This window comes from Carcharhinus amblyrhynchos, unplaced genomic scaffold, assembly GCF_965287045.1.
Source record: "Carcharhinus amblyrhynchos unplaced genomic scaffold, sCarAmb.v2.hapA scaffold_538, whole genome shotgun sequence".
Classification (NCBI taxonomy): domain Eukaryota; kingdom Metazoa; phylum Chordata; class Chondrichthyes; order Carcharhiniformes; family Carcharhinidae; genus Carcharhinus; species Carcharhinus amblyrhynchos.
The window spans coordinates 82,501-105,996 of NW_027650278.1; the positions used below are offsets into that span (position 1 = coordinate 82,501).

The 23,496-nt window shown below is 52.3% G+C and overlaps 1 protein-coding gene across 5 annotated transcripts in view; it reads right to left on the bottom strand.

The window, feature by feature from the left end:
- Positions 1-8,855, bottom strand: part of ctnnd1 (catenin (cadherin-associated protein), delta 1) — a 42,767-nt gene extending 33,912 nt beyond the window's left edge. For 2 of the 5 annotated variants that reach the window (XM_080184057.1, XM_080184055.1), the window contains exons 1-3: positions 8,308-8,855; positions 5,541-5,755; positions 618-695 (exon numbers count right to left, since the gene is read on the bottom strand). In XM_080184057.1, coding sequence (XP_080040183.1) covers positions 618-695; positions 5,541-5,744 — 282 coding nt within the window. In that variant the 5' untranslated portion in view covers positions 5,745-5,755; positions 8,308-8,855. The remainder of the gene's footprint in view (positions 1-617; positions 696-5,540; positions 5,756-8,307) is intronic. The other 3 variants (XM_080184056.1, XM_080184059.1, XM_080184054.1) reach the window with 2 other exon arrangements.
- Between the last annotated feature and the right edge of the window lie 14,641 nt (positions 8,856-23,496).

Sequence of the window (23,496 nt, forward strand, 5' to 3'; positions counted from 1 at the left end):
GGGGGTTGGAGGGGGTTACAGAGATAGGGAGGGGGTGTAGGGGTTGGAGGGGGGTTACAGAGATAGGGAGGGGGTGTAGGGGCTGGAGGGGGTTACAGAGATAGGGAGGGGGTGTAGGGGTTGGAGGGGGGTTACAGAGATAGGGAGGGGGTGTAGGGGGCTGGAGGGGGTTACAGAGATAGGGAGGGGGTGTAGGGGGCTGGAGGGGGTTACAGAGATAGGGAGGGGGTGTAGGGGGTTGGAGGGGGGGTTACAGAGATAGGGAGGGGGTGTAGGGGGTTGGAGGGGGTTACAGAGATAGGGAGGGGGTGTAGGGGGCTGGAGGGGGGGTTACAGAGATAGGGAGGGGGTGGAGGAGGAGGAGAAGTGCTTTCTCTCAGAGGAATGTTTGGAATTCTCTTCCACAGGGATCGCTGGGGGCTGAGTGAATGGATCCGAGCTCGAGGTGGGCAGATTCTTGACTAAACCGGGCGGGAGTTATCGGGGAGGTTGGGTGGTGGTGGGGGGTGGGGGGGGGGCGCCTGACAGGAACTTGGGGGTCTAGGTTTCAGCCGCCATTTTATTGAGTGGCAGTTCTGGTGGGGGGGGAGACAGCGTTGGCTGATATCTGTACATACCTGTGGTCCGTTCACACGACTCTCAGCTGATAGTATGTGTTCAGTCTCAGCATCGCCAGCTAGTAATCCGTTTTGGGTCTGATTAAAAACGAGAGAGAGAGAGAGAGAATCTCGTCACTGTCAAACCTTTCAACTACTGTAAAGAACACACGGCAGAGACCCCTCCTGCACCCGTCAACTCCCCCATCATATCTCCCTGGCTGCCCACCTCTCAGTGACAGACACACCACCAGCTAACTCTGCCACTGGGATGGAGACTCCCAAGTCGCACATCCTCCAAATACCAGATCCAGCTCCCCGGCTGCATGCAATACATGCATGTATATATGACAACCAACATGCAGACCCTGTGCGGCAATGAACATGCACCACAGTCCATGCATGCACACAACTGGCAATGAACACACGACCATCATACCTGTGCCCTTGTTACATCCAGAATCTGATGCTCACACAGCTAGTTTCCAATTCACAACCCGCTGCAGTAATCTGCACTCCCGGAGCTGGCCCACTTCAGCTTTTAGCACACTTCAAACTGCCTGACCCACATTGGGACCCAGACTCCAATCCCAGTCCCAAAACCTAACCCACGGTTACTGAGACCGTCCCAATCCTCACTCCCACCAACACCCCTCCCTATCTCTGTAACCTCCTCCAGCCCCCTACACCCCCTCCCTATCTCTGTAACCTCCTCCAGCCCCCTACACCCCCTCCCTATCTCTGTAACCTCCTCCAGCCCCTACACCCCCTCCCCATCTCTGTAACCTCCTCCAGCCCCCTACACCCCCTCCCTATCTCTGTAACCTCCTCCAGCCCCGACACCCCCTCCCTATCTCTGTCACCTCCTCCAGCCCCCTACACCCCCTCCCCATCTCTGTAACCTCCTCCAACCCCCTACACCCCCTCCCTATCTCTGTAACCTCCTCCAGCCCCCTACACCCCCTCCCTATCTCTGTAACCTCCTCTAGCCCCCTACACCCCTCCCCATCTCTGTAACCTCCTCCAGCCCCTACACCCCCTCCCTATCTCTGTAACCTCCTACAGCCCCTACACCCCCTCCCTATCTCTGTAACCTCCTCCAGCCCCTACACCCCTCCCTATCTCTGTAACCCCCTCCAGCCCCCTACACCCCTCCCTATCTCTGTAACCTCCTCCAGCCCCTACACCCCCTCCCTATCTCTGTAACCTCCTCCAGCCCCTACACCCCCTCCCTATCTCTGTAACCTCCTCCAGCCCCTACACCCCCTCCCTATCTCTGTAACCTCCTCCAATGCCTACAACCCTCCCTGTCTCCATAACCTCCTATAACCCTCAGTTCCTCCAGCTCTGGCTTCTTGAGCATCCTCTGATTTTAATTGCTCCACCATGGGCGGCAGTGCCTTCAGCTGCTGGGGAACTGGGGGGTGGTGGGTGGTGATTGCTAAGCTCTGGAATTCCCTCCCTGAACGTCTCTGGCCTCTCGCTTTTTCAAGTAGGACATTCCTCGAAAACCTCAGTCCTTCATCGAGCCTTGGTCCTGTCTGATCACCTCCTCCTGCTAATGGGGGGGTCCGATTCAGTTCCGTAACCACTCCAGTGGAGTATCCTGGGACAGGTCCCTCTGTTGAGAAGTCCTGATTAGGCCAAAAGGGCTGGAGGTCACCACAGGCCAGCTTTGGCTTCCGGAGTATAAACGCCCCTCGGGATGGATCACAGGGGGTAGGTCACATCGAGGCGCTCCCCCAGCACCCTTCAATTGGGTGCTTGTGCAAGATGGAAGCTGCGTTGGCGCAAACCCCAAACATTCCGGTCTAGGATTGAATCAACCATCGTTCCTATTGGGGGTAGAAAGTTCTGAGGCCAGTGGCCGAGGCAATCATACCCTCTCTGACCTGCCCACACCCAACACCGTTCCTTCACCCTGAGACCCCGATACTTAACCCACAACTAAAACTCAAACTAATAAATTCAGTGTTGGTTGTGTTGTGGGATCCTGCTGGCCTACACCCATCTCACCATCTCCCCCCCCCACCATCCCTGGTGCAATTGACGGATGCCCACCCATCCGTGAGAAACAGTCCTTCCCGGACTGAAAGCTTTTGCACCTTAGGAAGTTGTGAAAGGCCCCATTTAGTTTTCCCTTGGCGAGGGGTCAACAGTCATCACTTGGATGGTCCTGGCCCTAGGAAGGGTTTGATCCCGCCAGGATTTTGCAATCAACGGGAATGATTGGGACCACTGGGATTGTATACAGCAGGAACGAATGGGAAGGGGGATATGATCCAATTGGAAATTCTCATCAGAACGTTCCAAAGAAAAGCCAAGCACTTTCTCCAGATGCTGATGCAGTTGATGCAATAGCTTCCTTTTAATGGCACCAATTTCCACTTTGCCAAGGAAAACCCTCGACTCTTCGAGCCAATCTTCCTCGCCAGAGGTGTGCTGGTTGCTCAGAGAGAGGCAGAGAGCAAAGAACTGTTTACTGAGCAGTTAATCAGTAACCACATCCCAGTCAGGGCAGACTCAAAAACACATTCCAACCTCAGAACCCAACCAGCTCGAGACAATGACAGGTGTCTTCCCCCAACCAGGATCAGCCCGATGCACTTCCCATTCCACACAATCCCAATGGATCCAAACCCCTTCCCATTCACTCCCATTCTACACAATCCCAATGGATCCAACCCCTTCCCACTCACTCCCATTCTACACAATCCCAATGGATCAATCCCATTCCACACAATCCCAATGGATCCAACCCCTTCCCACTCACTCCCATTCTACACAATCCCAATGGATCCAAACCCCTTCCCACTCACTCCCATTCTACACAATCCCAATGGATCCAACCCCTTCCCACTCACTCCCATTCTACAATCCCAATGGATCCAACCCCTTCCCACTTACTCCCATTCTACACAATCCCAATGGATCAATCCCATTCCACACAATCCCAATGGATCCAACTCCGTCCCACTCACTCCCATTCTACAATCCCAATGGATCCAACCCCTTCCCACTTACTCCCATTCTACACAATCCCAATGGATCCAACCACTTCCCACTCACTCCCATTCTACACAATCCCAATGGATCCAAACCCCTTCCTATTGACTCCCATTCTACACAATCCCAATGGATCCAAACCCCTTCTTCTTCACTCCCATTCTACACAATCCCAATGGATCCAAATCCCTTCCCATTTACTCCCATTGAAAACAATCCCAAAATAATCAGAATTTCCTCTGGTCAGTCCCACTATTGATGCCCACCTCTCCCCAAATGGGCCACACCTACTCTCCACCAGTATCAAACCACACGCTGGCACACATGCCAGGAGTGAGGGGCCATTCAGCCCTTTGCTTTCAAACTGACTGCTGTGACGACCCACTCGGCGGCCTCCCCTCTCGCTCTCCCCCACCCTGTCATGGGCATCAAAAGTAGTTCCCTTCTGGAAATCCCCAAAGGACCCTGGCCCTTGAGATCAAACTCGAGGACGCTCCCACTCCCTGTTCACCCCGACACAGGGGGCACCTACCCCCTTACCTGAAATCTCCCAATACCACGGCTACCCCAAGGTGGGGGTTTGTGGGGGCGAGGGGAGAGAAATCCCCTTCTCTGAACGTCTGCCACACATTGACAACACAAGTTGCCAGCATCAAACGGCACAGCACACACACAGAGCGTGGGTGATAATGAAATGGAATTCTCTCCTGTGTTTCTGAGTGCAAGGAATCGCAATGAAGGATGATGCTTGGGCGCGAGGCAGAAATGTCCCAGTTTGGCTATTTTTAAAATCGACATTTCGTGTGGGCGAACCCGAGTGCTAAAGGCAGCAATCTCTCGGTATCCTCAATTGCAGTGAGTGACCTTCAGAGCGGAGGGGACGGGGGTGGGCAGGAGGGAAGAGGGGAGAAATATCACTTACATTCCTTCCTCTCCCAATCCCTTATTCCTTGACAACACGAGGGATTGTATCAGGGCAACATCCTCCCCAGCAGCCGGGACGTCTGAGTGGACAGAGTCGAGAGTTGTCAGTGACATTTTTTTGTTTAAACTGATGGGGGTGTGTGAGTGGGACAAATTAACCAGAAAAATCAGCTACAGCTTTACTCTATGTAATCCCGTGCTGTCCCTGTCCTGGGAGTGTTTGATGGGGGGGACAGTGTAGAGGGAGCTTTACTCTGTATCTAACCCCGTGCTGTACCTGTCCTGGGAGTGTTTGATGGGGGGACAGTGTAGAGGGAGCTTTACTCTGAATCTAACCCCGTGCTGTCCCTGTCCTGGGAGTGTTTGATGGGGGGACAGTGTAGAGGGAGCTTTACTCTGTATCTAACCCCGTGCTGTACTTGTCCTGGGAGTGTTTGATGTGGGGACAGTGTAGAGGGAGCTTTACTCTGTATCTAACCCTGTGCTGTACCTGTCCTGGGAGTGTTTGATGGGGGGACAGTGTAGAGGGAGCTTTACTCTGTATCTAACCCCGTGCTGTACCTGTCCTGGGAGTGTTTGATGGGGGGGAAAGTGTAGAGGGAGCTTTACTCTGTATCTAACCCCGTGCTGTACCTGTCCTGGGAGTGTTTGATGGGGGGGACAGTGTAGAGGGAGCTTTACTCTGTATCTAACCCCGTGCTGTACCTGTCCTGGGAGTGTTTGATGGGGGGACAGTGTAGAGGGAGCTTTACTCTGTATCTAACCCCGTGCTGTACCTGTCCTGGGAGTGTTTGATGGGGGGGACAGTGTAGAGGGAGCTTTACTCTGTATCTAACCCCGTGCTGTACCTGTCCTGGGAGTGTTTGATAGGGACACTGGGTATGAAGGGAGGGCGGACTTTGGGTGGGGACGAGTTGTAGATGGATGAGATGGAGATGGAGCGATGCGGATGACAAGGTCAATCCAAGATGGCAGCAGATGGCGGATTGACCCCCGGGCTGAAGAGAGCTTTACCTGCCAACGCCAGCTGAGGGTCCCGTTGCCGTTGGCGACGGCAGGGAGTCCCATGCCCTCAGGCCCCAGCTTCACACGCTGTAGCTGCAGCGAGACGCCCCTTCTCTCGTCCTCCAGGGCCCGGGTCAGCTTCTCGAACTGGGCCTCCTGCTCCTTGACCGAGGCCAGGATGCTGGCCGTAGACTCGACGTCCGAGTCATCCATGGCGTCGCCCCCTAGGGGGCGGGAGGGGAGAGGGAGGGATGGGGGGGGGTGGGGGGGTGGGGCGAATAACGTCCTTTAATTTAGATATTTCTCTGTCCGTGCGTAAACACATGAAAATAAACACATCCCCAGAACCTGCCCTACATTCCTCTTCACGATAGGTTCATCAGCGAGAAAGGAGAGAGAAAGGAGGGGAGGGGGGGAGAGAGAGAGAGAGAGAACAAAAAGAGCAAAAGGTCAGAGTACAAGAGGTCACAGCCTAAAAAGCTTCACCCTAGGCCGCAACAAATCAATCGTCAGAATTATTAATTAGTTTGCACCCTCTCCCTCCACATCAGTCCCCACACCTCCTTCTCATATAGCAAAGAGAATCAGGAGGAGGCCATTCAGCCCCTTCTCCAGCCTGTTACACAGGGACAGGAGGAGGCCATTCAGCCCTTTCTCCAGCCTGTTACACAGGGACGGGAGGAGGCCATTTGGTCCCTTCTCCAGCCTGTTACACAGGAACAGGAGGAGGCCATTCAGCCCCTTCTCCAGCCTGTTACACAGGAACAGGAGGCGGCCCCATTCAGCCCCTTCTCCAGCCTGTTACACAGGGACAGGAGGAGGCCATTCAGCCCCTTCTCCAGCCTGTTACACAGGAACAGGAGGAGGCCATTCAGCCCCTTCTCCAGCCTGTTACACAGGAACAGGAGGAGGCCCCATTCAGCCCCTTCTCCAGCCTGTTACACAGGGACAGGAGGAGGCCATTCAGCCCCTTCTCCAGCCTGTTACACAGGAACAGGAGGAGGCCATTCAGCCCCTTCTCCAGCCTGTTACACTGGAACAGGAGGAGGCCATTCAGCCCCTTCTCCAGCCTGTTATACAGGAACGGGAGGAGGTTAATCAGCCCCTTCTCAAGCCTGCGAAATTCATGCTTAAACTGTATTTCAACTGCTTTTACCCACCTCAGCGTACTGTACCCCAACACAAACAAATTAAGGCAACCCTCGACTATGCCAGATTTGGTGGTGGTGGTGTGTGGGGGGGCGAGGAGAGGTGGGGAGGGGAGGAGAGGACAGCGTGGTGCGCCCTCAGCACCGACCCTCTGACAGCACGGCGCGCCCTCAGCACCCACCCTCCGACAGTGCGGCGCGCCCTCAGCACCCACCCTCCGACAGTGCGGCGCTCCCTCAGCACTGACCCTCTGACAGTGCGGCGCACCCTCAGCACTGACCCTCCGACAGCACGGCGCTCCCTCAGCACTGACCCTCCGACAGTGCGGCGCGCCCTCAGCACTGACCCTCTGACAGCGCGGCGCCCCCTCGGCACTGACCCTCTGACAGTGCGGCACTCCCTCAGCACTGACCCTCTGACAGTGCGGCACTCCCTCAGCACTGACCCTCTGACAGTGCGGCACTCCCTCAGCACTGACCCTCTGACAGTGCGGCACTCCCTCAGTACTTCACAGTAGTTAAGTACATTAGTACCAATATTTAACTGCTCAGTGCTGCCAGTGGAGCAGCACCTCTGCAGTTACCACCTCATTTCTGGGTCTGTGCTGTTCCTATCCGGGTGTTGTCACTGTCCCGACATGACTAACATTAACACAATCCAATAATAACATTGCTCCATTGGTTATGGAGCATTTTTGGGGGCAGCATGTCTAGCATTGAACATTACCCATCAGTTACTTAAAGAGGCACATGTGGGGTGAGGCCATTCAGACCTTTGATCCTGCTCTCCCACTTAATACAAGCACAGGTAGCTTTCATCCTCAATCACCTCTACTGCCCCCTCCCTGACGCCCATAACTCGCTGATCATCAGAACAAACTCAGCATCTCACTCTCCAATATTCACCTTCTGGGGGAGAGACACACAGAATGGACAATTCCCAAACCTCCAAGGGGGCAGCACGTTGGCACAGTGGTCAGCGCTGCTGCCCCACAGCACCAGGGGCCCGGGTTCGATTCCAGCTTCGGGTCACTGTCTTGTGGACTCTGCACATTCTCCCCATGTCTGTGTGGGTCTCCTCCAGGTGTGCGAGGAAACCAGAGCAATCTGAAAGACGTGCTGGTTAGGGTGCGTTGGCCGTGCTAAATTCTCCCCCAGTGTAACCCGAATAGGGACTCAGTGTGGCGACTGGGGGATTTTCACAGTAACTTCATTGCAGTGTTAGTGTAAGCCGACTTGTGACAATAACACAAAGTTTAAACCTCCCCTGGCAGTTTCACAAGTTGCAACAAGATTCCTCCCCAGTTTTCCCCAAGATTCTTCCTCAGTTTTTTGTTTAAAAACTCTGAGGGAAAGTCAGCACGGCCGACTCCGAGCTCTCCTCCCTGGACAATCCCCTGGTCCCAGTTAACCCTCGCTGCATTCCCTCCCTTACCCGTGGGAGAAATTCCTTCTCAGCACAAAGCACACACACACACACACACACACACACACACACCCCAGTCTGGCAGGCGTGGCCTCTCCCCGTAGCGCAGGAGAGACTCCTTAACTCCTTGCGGCCCCCATCTCCCGACGCTACGCGAGACCGGATTCCAACTCCCCTCCCAATGGCTTTCTCCCCGTCGTACCTGCACATCGACCCGCAGCGGTGTCCCAGGAAGGGTGCCTGGAACCCTCCCCCGCAGGGCATCATTTCAGGAGTGGGAGGCAAGGAGAAAGATTAAAACCGAGGCCCACTTCCTTGCAGCCTTGGAAGGGAGATCAGCCCCGACACACGGCCCAGCCAGCCAAGGGTTAAACCTTCCCGCTCAGCCCTGAGGTTACAGGTGTGCTCCAGAGGCCTGGCACTACCTGGTTGCCTGGGGCAACTGCGCGGTCGGAGGAACTAGGCATGCTGAGGCCTGCTTGCACTGGGGCAGGCCCAACCTCCCCTTCATCACCAACTTAGCTAGGTTCAGAGGGAGTCACCCTGGGAGTTGCAGGGTGGGGAGGTTTAACCCGAATTCCCAAAGGTTAGTGGGGTGACAAGGAGCCAGAGAGGAGTTCTGGGAAGGAGGAGAAGGGGGGGTTCAATGTCTGAGAAAGTGGGTCAAGAGTTCTGAGGAGAAGTAGGCCAAAGGGAGCTCCAGGCCAGGAGGGAAAGCGGACACAGCAGTAGCAACAGGGAGGAGTCAATCGAAAGACAACGAACGTCCCCCTGGCCCCCGGCCAAGGCTGGCGTCGCCGCTGCTGCTATGGCTCAGATACTTTCCCCGCTCCCACAAGGCCTCAGACTGGATGGGCCGGGGTGGAGTCTGCTCAAGTTGCAAAGGTTGTTGTCTCTCAGGAATGTGGAGCCGTTGAGGGATATGTGGGGGAGGAGAGACACGAGACGCACAGACACAGACAGACAGCCGGAGAGAGAGAGAGAAAAAAGACAGACAGACAGAGAGAGAGAAAAAAGACAGACAGACAGAGAGAGAGAAAAAAGACAGACAGACAGAGAGAGAGAAAAAAGACAGACAGACAGAGAGAGAGAAAAAAGACAGACAGAGAGAGAGAAAAAAGACAGACAGACAGAGAGAAAAAAGACAGACAGACAGAGAGAAAAAAGACAGACAGACAGAGAGAAAAAAGACAGACAGAGAGAAAAAAGACAGACAGAGAGAAAAAAGAGACAGACAGAGAGAAAAAAGACAGACAGACAGAGAGAAAAAAGACAGACAGACGGAGAGAAAAAAGACAGACAGACAGAGAGAAAAAAGACAGACAGACAGAGAGAAAAAAGACAGACAGACAGAGAGAAAAAAGACAGACAGACAGAGAGAAAAAAGACAGACAGAGAGAAAAAAGAGACAGACAGAGAGAAAAAAGACAGACAGACAGAGAGAAAAAAGACAGACAGACGGAGAGAAAAAAGACAGACAGAGAGAGAGAAAAAAGAGAGAGAGAGAAAAAAGACAGACAGAGAGAGAAAAAAGACAGAGAGAGAGAAAAAAGACAGACAGAGAGAGAGAAAAAAGACAGACAGACGGAGAGAAAAAAGACAGACAGACGGAGAGAAAAAAGACAGACAGACGGAGAGAAAAAAGACAGACAGACGGAGAGAAAAAAGACAGACAGAGAGAAAAAAGACAGACAGACAGAGAGAAAAAAGACAGACAGACAGAGAGAAAAAAGACAGACAGACAGAGAGAAAAAAGACAGACAGACAGAGAGAAAAAAGACAGACAGACAGAGAGAAAAAAGACAGACAGACAGAGAGAAAAAAGACAGACAGACAGAGAGAGAGAAAAAAGACAGACAGAGAGAGGTGGTACCGTAGACACAAGAGACCCACCATGAAAGGGGGAGGAGAGACTCCCAGTGAGAGTGGGGGGATGGGGAGAATGACCCCCGGGGGTGAGGGGGACACCAGCTACACTCATCAACACGCTACCCAAACCAAGCCCCACATTCAGCCAACTCAACTCCTCCAACGTACATCAACGCAGTGCGCTGAACAAGCTCCCAGCCAACCTTAAAGCATCCACTGGTCGCCATTCACGTGTGCAGGAATTCAGACCACAGACTGACAGATTGGCCTAGGTCAGGAGGCTTTATGGAGCGTCTGAGACACCAGATTCCCCCAGATCCCTTTCCCCCAGGCAGCTGAAGGCATGGCCACCAATGGTGGTGCGATTAAAACTGGAGGACGCTCAAGAGACCGGAATTGGAGGAATGCCGAGATCTGAAAGGTTAGAGAGATAGGGAGGGGTGTAGGGGACTAGAGGAGGTTACAGAGATAAGGAGGGGGTGTAGGGGACTGGAAGAGGTTACAGAGATAGGGAGGGGGTGTAGGGGACTGGAGGAGGTTACAGAGATAGGGAGGGGGTGTAGGGGACTGGAGGAGGTTACAGAGATAGGGAGGGGTATAGGGGCTGGAGGAGGTTACAGAGATAGGGAGGGGGTGTAGGGGGCTGGAGGAGGTTACAGAGATAGGGAGGGGTGTAGGGGACTGGAGGAGGTTACAGAGATAGGGAGGGGTATAGGGACTGGAGGAGGTTACAGAGATAGGGAGGGGGTGTAGGGGACTGGAGGAGGTTACAGAGATAGGGAGGGGTGTAGGGACTGGAGGAGGTTACAGAGATAGGGAGGGGGTGTAGGGGGCTGGAGGAGGTTACAGAGATAGGGAGGGGGTGTAGGGGGCTGGAGGAGGTTACAGAGATAGGGAGGGATGTTGGGTCATTATGTAGCAGCTAGTTGATTTTTCAGACAGCTGGCAGTCAGGGAGGGTGGGGTTGGTGAATCAGCCATTCCTCCGAACGGCTGTCAATCCAATGTGTCACATTGCCACCCTCCTGAACTCTCCGTGACTGAGCAGAGCCTCACCCAGAGCCAGAAAGACCCAGGCTTCAGCTCGGCCTAGGGCCCAGGGAATCTTATCCAAAAAAAGTCCGACACAGGGATTAGAAAAGGTGCAGACCTCAGACCCAGTGCTTGGTTCAATGAATGACAGAATTCTGGGTCTCATAAGAACATAAGAAATAGGAGCAGGAGTAGGCCATCTAGCCCTTCGAGCCTGCCCCGCCATTCAATAAGATCATGGCTGATCTGTCGTGGCTCAGTTCCACTTTCCCGCCCTCTCCCCATAACCCTTAATCCCCTCTCTTATCAAAAACCCATCAACCCGCGTCTTAAAAATATTTAGCGAGGCAGCCTCCACCACTTCAACGGGCAGAGAATTCCAGAGATTCACCACCCTTTGAGTGAAGAAGTTCCTCCTCAACTCCGTTCTAAACCGCCCCCCTTTATCTTGAGGCTGTGCCCCCTAGTCCTACTGTCCACCTCTATCCTATTCATTCCATTCATCATCTTATACGTCTCAATGAGATCTCCCCTCATTCTTCTAAACTCTAACGAGTACAAGCCTAGTTTATTCAGCCTCTCCTCATAGCTCAACCCCCTCAACTCCGGCATCAGCCTAGTAAACCTCCTCTGCACTCCCTCCAAGGCCAAAATATCCTTGCGTAAGTGCGGTGCCCAAAACTGCACACAGTACTCCAGCTGCAGCCTCACCAGTGCCCTATACAGTTGCAGCAAGACCTCCCTACTTTTATATACAATCCCCCTCGCTATGAAGGCCAGCATCCCATTCGCCTTCCTGACCACCTGCTGCACCTGCAGGCTGGGTTTTTGCGACTCATGCACAAGGACCCCGAGGTCCCTCTGCACCGTCGCCTGCTGCAGTTTTTCGCCATGTAAGTAATAGTCCTTCCTACCAAAGTGGACCACCTCGCACTTGCCAACATTAAATTCCATTTGCCATTTCCTGGCCCATTCGCCCAGCCTATCTAGATCCTTCTGCAGACTCTCCACACCCTCCGCACAATTTGCCGTTCCACCAATCTTGGTGTCATCAGCAAATTTCGACACCCTACACTCGGTTCCCTCCTCCAGATCATCTATATAAATGGTAAAAAGCTGAGGCCCCAGCACCGACCCCTGGGGCACTCCACTAGTCACCCACCCGTCACAACCCACTCATTCACAATGAGGTTCGTCAGGACAGCTGAGGCAGTGGTACAGGAAGTCTGTGCACAGCAAGCTCCCTCAAACCAGCAACAGCAGGAGAGAGAGATTTGTGACCCGCCCACAGCGTGGCCCTCCCTCGTGAGCTAAGAGTCATAGAGGTTTACAGCATGGAAACAGGTCCTTCGGCCCAACTTGTCCATGCTGCCCTTCTTTTTTAAAGCCTCGAAGCTAATCCGAATTGCCCGCATTTGGCCTATTTCCCTCTTGCCCGTGTAACTGTCTAAATGCTTTTTAAAAACACAAAATTGTACCCGTCTCTACTACTACCTCTGGCAGCTTGTTCCAGACACTCACCACCCTCTGTGTGAAAAAATTGCCCCTCTGGGCCTTTTTGTGTCTCTCCCCTCTCACCTTAAACCTAGACCCTCTAGTTTTAGGCTCCCCTACCATTGGGGAAAAGATATTGACTATCTAGCTGATCTGTGCCCCTCATTATTTTATAGACCTCTATAAGATCACCCCTCAGCCTCCTACGCTCCAGAGAAAAAAGTCCCAGTCTATCCAGCCTCTCCTTATAACTCAATCCATCAAGTCCCGGTAGCATCCTAGTAAATCTTTTCTGCGCTCTTTTTAGTTTAATAATATCCTTTAATGTTATCATACCCACATTGCTGTGGCTCTGGCGTCACATGTAGGCCAGACTAAGGACGGCAGATTTCCTTCTCTAAAGGACATCATTGAACCAGATGGGTTTTTCCAAATACTCAGCTGGATATTTCTGTCAGTCCCGCCCAATTTAAATTCCCTGGGGAGAACTGGGAGTTGGATGACATCTCTGGAGCTTTTGGGATTTACCAGCCAAAGTACATTACCAAATCATCAATCATGTTCCTATATCCCGACAGGTCCAGCAAATCCAGAAGTCCTTTATTGGAGGCACTGGAGAATTCTCCCTCTCTCTCTCTCTCACTGATCGGGGACCTGGGCCAGGGGAGGTTGGTTTTGAATGATCCCGTGTCAGACTCTATCCAGAGAGGGCTGACTCGACAGATTCCGCTCTGATTGGTACCATTCAGTGCCGGAGAATTTCAGCTCACTCAGCTGGGAACTTGCACAATGCTTATTCAAACTAACTTCGCTCTCCTGTCAGCCCTTCCTCCATCACCACCCCTCCCTCCTCCTCCCTGTAACCAAGTGACAATTTAGCATCCCCAATCCCCCAACCCATACATGTTTGGACACTAGGGGGCAATTTAGCATCACCAATCCCCCTAATCTGCACATCTTCGGGCATTAAGGGGCAATTTAGCATGGCAAACCTATGCAACTTTGAACTGCTTCCCACATCAATCTCCCCCTCCTGTGCCCCACGTCTTCACAATCCCTCCTTGTCTCTCACCACTTCTCTCTGTCACAGAGCTGTCAGGTGGAGGAACAGTGTGTATCCACCAACACCCATCAACTCCCATCCACTTATTGCTCTTGCTCAGATTAGTCCCACAGCTGACCTGCGACTTGGGGCTCCTCCCAGGTCCATGAGGTGTCGTAGAAACAAAGATGATGGGAGCAGGCGGCGGCTATTTGGCCCTTCGAGCCTGATCTGCCAGTCATCACCATCATGGCTAATCACCCAACTCAATAGTTTACTCCTGCCTTCTCCCCATAACCTTTGACCCCATTCCCTCCAAGTGCTATATCCAAGTGCTGTCTCCTCACCTCCGTCCTAAATGGTCTACCCTGAATCCTCAGACTGTGACCCCCTGGTTCTGTACTCCCCCCACCATCGGGAACATCCTCCCTGCATCTACCCTGTCCAGTCCTGTTAGAATTTTATAAATCTCTTTGAGATTCCCCCTCGTTCGTCTGAACTCCAGTGAAAACAATCCTAACCTGGTCAATCTCTCCTCATCCATCAGTCCCACCATCCCCGGAATCAGCCTGGTAAATCTTCACTGCACTCCCTCGAGAGCAAGGACATCCTTCCCCAGAAAAGGAGACCAAAACTGTACACAATACTCTCGGTGTGTCCTCACCAAGGCCCCTGTATAATTGTAACAACACATCCCCGCTGCTGTACTCAAAACCTCTCGCAATGAAAGCCAACATATCGTTTGCCTTCTTTACCGCCTGCTGCACCTGCAGGCTTACCTTCTTTTGGACGCTGAGGAGGATTTGAGATACGGAGAGCATGCGGGCAAGTGGAGTTTGAGGTAAATGTTTAGCCAGGATCGTATAGACAGATGGAACAGGATGGAGGGGCTGAATGGCCTACCCCTCAAGTTCCATTGACAGATGACTCCGAAACCCCTCTTTTCACAATCATCCACATAACACCCACTATTTGTCTCCTCACAAACGTGATGCTCTGACTTTTAACACTATAAAAGGCAGGGCTTGAAAGGGTGAGGCCATTCAGCCCCTTCTCCAGCCTGTTACACAGAAACAGGAGGAGGCCCCATTCAGCCCCTTCTCCAGCCTGTTACACAGGAACAGGAGGAGGCCCCATTCAGCCCCTTCTCCAGCCTGTTACACAATGTGCAATTTCCCACAAACTACAATGAGATAAATTACAAGATGATCAGTGTGTACTGTTGTTGGTTGAAGGGGAAACAGTTGCCCACAAGACATTGAGATCTATCTCATGCTACCGTAGTAATAGTGGCTGCGGGATTTATTAGAGCCAACTGTAAGGATCGGCTTCCCCGCCTCGTCCTCTGGAACACCAGGTTCCATCTCCAGAGGCTAAGGAAATTCGGCATGTTCGCTATGCGCTGACCAACTTTAACAGATGCGCTATAGAAAGCATCCTTTCTGGATGTATCACAGCTTGGTATGATTCCTGCTCTGACCAAGACCACAAAGAATGAGAAAAGGTTGTGCACATAGCCCAGTCCATCACACAAACCAGCCTCCCAACCACTGACTGTCTCCACTTCCCGCTGCCTCGGGAAAAGCATTAAGAAGTCTCACAACACCAGGTTAAAGTCCAACAGGTTTATTTGATAGTACTTGTTGGACTTTAACCTGGTGTTGAGACTTCTTAATGTATTTACCCCAGTCCAACACCGGCATCTCCACATCGGGGAAAGCAGCGGCATAATCAAGGACCCCACGCACCCCGGACATTCTCTCTTCCACCTTCTTCCATCCAGAAAAAGATACGAAAGTCTGAGGTTACGTACCGACCGACTCAAGATCAGCTTCTTCCCTGCTGCTGTCAGACTTTTGAATGGACCTACCTTGCATTAAGCTGATCTTTCTCTACACCCTGTGACTGTAACACTACATTATGCACCCTCTCCTTTCCTTCTCCTCTCTGTACTCTATCAAAGGTATGCTTTGTCTGTATAGCGTGAGAAACAACACTTTTCACCCTCACCCAACACACGTGACAATAAAAAAATCACATCAGTCCCGAGCTTGGGTATAAGGGCCCTAAGTGGTTCGGGATGTAGGGGCTGGAGGAGGTTACAGACATAGGGAGGGCTGGAGGAAGTTTAGATAGGGAGGGGTGTAGATGCTGGACAAGGTCACAGATAGGGAGGGGTGTAGGGACTGGAGGAGGTTACAGAGATAGGGAGGGGGAGTAGGGAGCTGGACGAAGTTAGAGATTGGGAGGGGGTGTAGGAGGTTACAGAGATGAAGAGGTGCTGGTAGTGTGGGGAGCTGAGTGCAGAACATTGCAGAGTGATGTGGAACCACACCTTGCTGTGGGACTGGTGCCCAGAGCAAAGAGAGAGAGAGAGAGAGAGAGAGATAGGGCAGATTACAACAACGACTGATAGGATCTTTGCAACACAATCCCAGAGCATTGCCGATTGCAAGAGGAATGTCGGCAGGTACTGCTCAGCACATTCAAGGATATGAGTCACCTTACTCAGCTCAGCATCTGGGGTGGGGCTGGAGACAGACACACACTCACAGAGTTTAAGAGTTAGCTACATCGCAGAGGGTCTCAAGTCACCCATCAGCCTGGTCAGATAAATACAGCAGGATTTCCCTTCCTGAAAGGTGCCCCCCCAGCCAAACTGTGGCTCACTAGGCACCTAGGGGTTAGCACTGCTGCCTCACACGCCAGGGACCCGGGTTCGATTCCCAGCTCGGGTCACTGTGCAGACTCCACACAGACATTTTCCCTGTGTCTCCTTGGGTTTCCTCCCAGTGCTCTGGGTTCTTCCCACTGTCCAAAAGACACACTGATTAGAGTGCATTGGCTGTGCTAAATTCTCCCTCAGTGTACCCAAAAAGGTTTGAGAGTGTGGCGACTAGGGGACCTTCACAGTAACTTCATTGCAGTGTTAATGTAAGCCTATTTGTGACACTAATAAATAAAACTTTTTTAGTCCAGGGGCATATGCAATAGGCCAGCACGCGCACACACATTCACACATCCCCCCACCCCAAGAGTTTGCACAATGGAAACTGTCACAACAAAGTTGGGTTCAGAAGATGGGATCAACATCCTGGGGTCAACCTCCATTGACCAGAAACTGAACTAGACCCAGCCATATAAATACGGTGGCTCCCAGAGCAGGTCAGAGGCTGGGAATCCTGCGGAGAGTAACTCACCTCCTGACTCCCTCCCAAAGCCTGTCCACCATCTACAAGGACACAAGTCAGGAGTGTGATGGAATACTCTCCACTTACCTGGATGGGAGCGGCTCCCAACAACACTCGAGAAGCTTAACACCACCCATGGCAAAGCAGCCCCCCTCGATCGACACGCTAATCACAAACACTCACTCCCTCCACCACCGACACACAGTGACAGCCATGTGTACCATTTATAAGATGCCCCGCAGCGACTCACCAAGGCTCCTTAGGCAGCACCTTCCAAACCCACCACCTCTACCATCTAGAAGGACAAGGGCAGCAGATACCTGGGAACACCCCCACCTGGAGGTTCCCCTCTGAGTCACTCACAATTCACTTGGAAATATATCGGCTGTTCCTTCACTGTCACTAGGGTCAAAATCCTGGAACTCCCTCCCTAACAGCACTGTGGGTGTACCTACACTTCAGGGACTGCAGTGGTTCAAGATGGCGGCTCACCCACACCTTCTCAAGGGGCAATCAGAGATGGCCAATAAATACTGGGTGTAGCCAGAGACACCCACATCCCATAGAAAGGAGATGGAGGAAAGATCGGAGAAGAAGGGTAATACAGCACTGTGACAAGTTTAGATTGGACAAGTTACCCCCATTAGCAAGGGTACAAAGGGTTGGCGGGGGGGCTCACTCGGCCCATCTGCTCTGTGCTGACGTTTCTACTCTGCACAAGTCATCTCCTCCCTCTCCATCCCCTTCTCCCATTCCTTTCACCCACATTTGTTTGTCCAGCTTTGCTGGACAGAGAGAGCAACAGGAAAGCTGATGGGATGGGGCCTAGCTGGACAGTTCTGGACACCACACCTTAGGAAGGAGATACTGTCCCTGCAGGGAATGCAGTGCAGCTTCCCATAATAATACCTGGAACTGCGAGGGTTAAATTACAAGGAGATATTACATTAAGTAGGGTCAATTTCCCCGGGATTTAGATTAGAGGCTATTCGATCAATGTTTTTGAGATAAGAAGGGCAACAAATAGGGATCGATAGAGAGAAACTATTCCAGCTGGTTAGGGCAGTCGGGAGCCTGGACACTCGTGGGGGTGGGGGGGGGGGGGGGGTAAGGGTCAGAATTTGAAAATCGGAGGCAGTCCTTCCTGGAGGGAAATTGGGAAAACGGTCTCCACACAAAGGGAGGGAGCTGTTTGGAAACTCTCTCCCACAGACAACAATGGAAGCTGGATCGATTGTTAATGTTCCACCCCAGAATGAGAGTTTTCTTATCCAAAAAGTACCCAGGGACACGGAGAGAAGGCAGCTAAACGCAATTAGAACACATCAAAAAAATGAATGGTGGGATAATATTGAGGGGCTGGAGCCTCCTCCTGTTCCTCTGTAACAGGCTGGAGAAGGAGCTGAATGGCCTCTTCCTCATCCTGTGATCCCTTGACAAGAGTACAGAACCACACCCACAGGCAGAAGTGACGGGAGTCGTAAAGAGGCGAGACTGAGCTCAGGAAGGCGGAGGTGCTGGAATTGTTGGGTGAGGAAGCTATTTACTGCTTCTTGCTGACAGTGTGTTAATTAGTCAGCGTCTTCCCGGAGACAGGACACCAGCCCGTCAACACGCAAAAAGAGAAAGATAAAACCCCAGACTGCTTCCTCGTATTGCTACCCAGTCACATCAGATATGTCACCACAAACCACAGGTTTGGGCAGGGCGAGTCCAAACCACACACTCAATCCCACTCTCCTTAACAGCCACCAATAGTTTCACTTCAGAGCACAAATGCTTCACCATCTCCTGACCAAACCCAGCAACAATCGGGGAAAAGACAGTCCGTCAGAGGGTCAGCGCCCGAGGGAGGGCGAGCGCCGCGCCGTCGGAGGGTCAGCGCCGAGGGAGGGCGAGAATAGCAAGGAAAAATAGCAAGGGAAAATTCTCCCATATCGAACCCTCTGTCTCTGCCCACATCCCGACAGCTGATTGGTCACAGCCTGTGGGATCTTGCTGTGCCTCCCAGCTCACAGCTCTGACTGCGCTTCCAAAGAAACAAACAAATTCGGTGACAGGGCATGTGTGTGGCGAGCGAGGAATAAAGTCCAGTTGGTGAGCTATGGCTGGGAAATGGATGTTACATAGCAAAGAATGGAATTCACACAATCTTATCTCCTGTTGTAAACCATGGGGGCGGGGGGGGGAGGGGTGTGAGTATCACTGCTCCTGAACCGAGGGACAACTGACTCATCCCTCAGTGTTCATGAATCAACTGTGGCACTGTCGCAATGCTCAAATCTCTCCACATCCTCAGCCCTCTTCCAGCCCCTACACCCTCCCTCCCTATCCCTGTAACCTCCTCCAGCCCCGACACCCCCTCCCTATCCCTGTAACCTCCTCCAGCCCCTACACCCTCCCTCCCTATCCCTGTAACCTCCTCCAGCCCCGACACCCCCTCCCTATCCCTGTAACCTCCTCCAGCCCCGACACCCCCTCCCTATCTCTGTAACCTCCTCCAGCCCCTACACCCCCTCCCTATCCCTGTAACCTCCTCCAGCCCCTACACCCCCTCCCTGTCTCTGTAACCTCCTCCAGCCCCTACACCCCCTCCCTATCTCTGTAACCTCCTCCAGCCCCGACACCCCCCTCCCTATCCCTGTAACCTCCTCCAGTCCCGACACCCCCTCCCTATCTCTGTAACCTCCTTCTGTCCCTATACCCCTCCCTATTTTTGTAGCCTCCTCCAGCCCCAACAACCCTCTCAATTTCTGTCATCCTGCAACCTTCAGATCTCTGCGTTCCTCCAATTCCGGCCTCTTGAACATCCCCTGATTTTAATCGCTCTGCCATTGTCAGCCAAAGCTTCTGCTGCCTTGGGGGTGGTGGCCTGAACTCTGGCATGCCCGTCCTAAACCTCGCCTCCAAGTTATTCCTTCTACTCTCTGTGCCTCTCTGGGTTAAATCCCATTCAACAACTTTTCCCAAGAAGTGTTTAATGGGCTTCCTTCCCTTAAAGCCAACCTGTTTGCTGGGCTGGTGGGTGACATCAGCCTGAGATTTTCCTGATTTGTGCCCCTCTGGGTGTGAAAGAGAGGCTCAGCAAGCCATCATCGTTCGGAACATCTTCCTCACAATCCTTTGGAGAGAGTGCGAAGAAAGTTCACCGGGATATTGCCTGGTCTTGAGACTGTTGGCTATGTGGAGAGATTGGATAGCTTGGATTGTTTTCACTGGAAAGACGGAGGCTGAGGGGAGACATAAGAACATAAGAAATAGGAGCAGGAGTAGGCCATCTAGCCCTTCGAGCCTGCCCCGCCATTCAATAAGATCATGGCTGATCTGTCGTGGCTCAGTTCCACATTCCCGCCCTCTCCCCATAACCCTTAATCCCCTCTCTTATCAAAAACCTATCAACCCGCGTCTTAAAAATATTTAGCGAGGCAGCCTCCACCACTTCAATGGGCAGAGAATTCCAGAGATTCACCACCCTTTGAGTGAAGAAGTTCCTCCTCAACTCCGTTCTAAACCACCCCCCCTTTATCTTGAGGCTGTGCCCCTAGTCCTACTGTCCTTTCTGAGCGGGAAGAGTCTCTCCACCTCTATCCTGTCCATCTCATTCATCATCTTATACGTCTCAATGAGATCTCCCCTCATTCTTCTCAACTCTAACGAGTACAAGCCTAGTTTATTCAGCCTCTCCTCATAGCTCAACCCCCTCAACTCCGGCATCAGCCTAGTAAACCTCCTCTGCACTCCCTCCAAGGCCAAAATATCCTTGCGTAAGTACAGCGCCCAAAACTGCACACAGTACTCCAGCTGCGGCCTCACCACTGCCCTATACAGCCGCAGCAAGACCTCCCTACTTTTATATTCAATCCCCCTCGCGATGAAGGCCAACATCCCATTCACCTTCCTGACCACCTGCTGCACCTGCAAGCTGGGTTTTTGCGACTCATGCACAAGGACCCCGAGGTCCCTCTGCACCGTCGCCTGTTGCAGTTTTTCTCCACGTAAGTAATAATCCATCCTACCATTATTCCTACCAAAGTGGACCACCTCGCACTTGCCAACATTAAATTCCATTTGCCATTTCCTGGCCCATTCGCCCAGCCTATCTAGATCCTTCTGCAGACTCTCCACACCCTCCGCACAATTTGCCGTTCCACCAATCTTGGTGTCATCGGCAAATTTCGACAACCTACACTCGGTTCCCTCCTCCAGATCATCTATAAATGGTAAATAGCTGAGGCCCCAGCACTGACCCCTGGGGCACTCCACTAGTCACCATCCGCCAATCCAAATAGCACCCATTGACCCCCACTCTCTGCCTCCTATTTGACAACCAGTCCTCTATCCACGCTAACACCCTACCCCCAACTCCATGCCCCCTGACCTTCTGCAATAACCTCTTGTGAGGTACCTTGTCAAACGCCTTCTGAAAATCAAGGAAGACCACATCCACCGGCTCTCCTCTATCCACTGCCCTAGACACATCCTCATAGAACTCCAGTAAACTGCGTCTGCTCTATCAAGCAGTTCCCCTCAAGATGCCTCGCTATTTCCTCCTTGATGACGGATTTTAACATTTTACCTACAACAGACGTTAATCTAACCGGCCTATAATTCCCTGCCTTTTGCCTGGCACCCTTCTTAAACAACAGCGTAACATTAGCCGTTTTCCAATCTTCCGGCACTTGCCCGGAATCCAGCGATGTCTGGAAAATAACCACCAAGGCATCCACTATCACCTCCACCATTTCTTTCAGAACCCTCGGATGCATTCCATCCGGTCCTGGGGACTTGTCCACAATCAGCCCCTCCAGTCTGTCGAGCACCGCCTCTCTAGTAACAGTAATGTCATCGAGACCCTCCAGTCCTACCACCTTTCCATCTCTAACATCCGGCAAATTATTCACGTCCTCCTCCATGAAGACCGAAACAAAAAAGTTGTTCAAGACCTCAGCCATATTTCCATCCCCTACCACTAAGTCCCCCTTCTCATCCTCTAAGGGACCAAACATTCACCCTAGCCAGCCTCTTCCTTTTTATATACTTATAAAAACTCTTGCTATCCTTTTTTATATTAAGCGCTAGCCCAGCTTCATAGTTTCTCCTACCCTTCTTTATCAACTTCTTTGTCAATCTTTGTTGACATTTAAACCTCTCCCAATCCTCTTCTCGCCCACTACTCTTAGCTACTCTAAACGCCTCCGCTTTTAATTTAACACTTTCCTTCACCTCCGTTATCCACGGCTTATTACCTCTCCTCCTACAGTCCTTTTTGACCATCAGAATAAATTTCAGCTGAGCACCAAGAAAGATCTCCTTAAAGATCCTCCACTGCTCCTCAGCAGACCTACCTTCCAACGCGCTCCCCCAGTCCACATTCGCCAATTCTTCTCTCATTCTACCGTACTCCCCTCTGTTCAAACAAAGGACGCGTGTCCGGGAACCCACTTTCTCCTCCTCCATCTGCACCAGGAACTCCACCATACAATGATCACTCTCCCCAAGAGGATCCTTCACCGCAAGTTCCCTGATTCTACCCGCCTCATTACCTAGCACCAGATCCAAGATAGCTCGCTCCCTCGTCGGCTCCAACACACACTGTTTGAGGAAACTATCCCGGCAGCATTCCAAGAACTCCTCCTCGAGCCCACCACGTCCAACATGGGTCGACCAATCAATATGCAGATTGAAATCCCCCATAACTACGGCCGTCCCGTTCCTGCACGCCGTCCTTATTTGCGCGTTAACAGCCCGCCCCACCTCCAGATCATTATTCGGGGGCCTATAGATGACACCCACCAGCGTCTTCCTCCCTTTGCTGTTCCTAATCTCTACCCACAACGCTTCCACCTTCTGCTCCTTGGCTCCAATATCATCGCTTGCTACCACCCTGATGCTATCCTTAATCAGCAGAGCTACGCACCCCACTTTTCCCTCCTACCTATCCTTCCTAAACACTTGATACCCCTGTACATTCAGCTCCCAGTCCCTGTCACCTTGCAGCCACGTCTCTGTAATGGCCACCAGATCATACCCATTTGTGTCGATCTGCGCCACCAACTCATCCACTTTATTCCTAATGCTTCGTGCATTCAGATAAAGCGCCTTCATCCCAGCCTTCACCTGGACCCTACGTGCCGGAACGCCACCAACCATACTCACGCCCCCTACTCCCTCTATTATTGGGACATCCTCGGCCTCTTCCCTTACCTGTACCGTCTCCTTAACTTTAGACCCCGTAATGTCACCTACCCTCGCACCCTCCCCCCCACCCAATTAGTTTAAAGCCCTGTCAACAGTCCTCTTAAGAACATAAGAAATAGGAGCAGGAGTAGGCCATCTAGCCCTTCGAGCCTGCCCCGCCATTCAATAAGATCATGGCTGATCTGTCGTGGCTCAGTTCCACTTTCCCGCCCTCTCCCCATAACCCTTAATCCCCTCTCTTATCAAAAACCCATCAACCCGCGTCTTAAAAATATTTAGCGAGGCAGCCTCCACCACTTCAACGGGCAGAGAATCCTCTTTACTCTATTCGCCAGCACTCTGGTCCCAGCACGGTTCAGACCAACCCCATCCCGCCCGAACAGGTCCCACCTACCCCAATACTGGTGCCAATGCCCCATAAATTCAAACCCATTCCTCCCACACCAATCCCTGAGCCACCCATTCACTTCCTTAATCCTATCAACCCTACGCCCGTCTGCACTCGGTTCAGGCAGTAGCCCAGAGATGACCACCTTGTCGGTTCTACTTTTTAATTCCATTCCCAG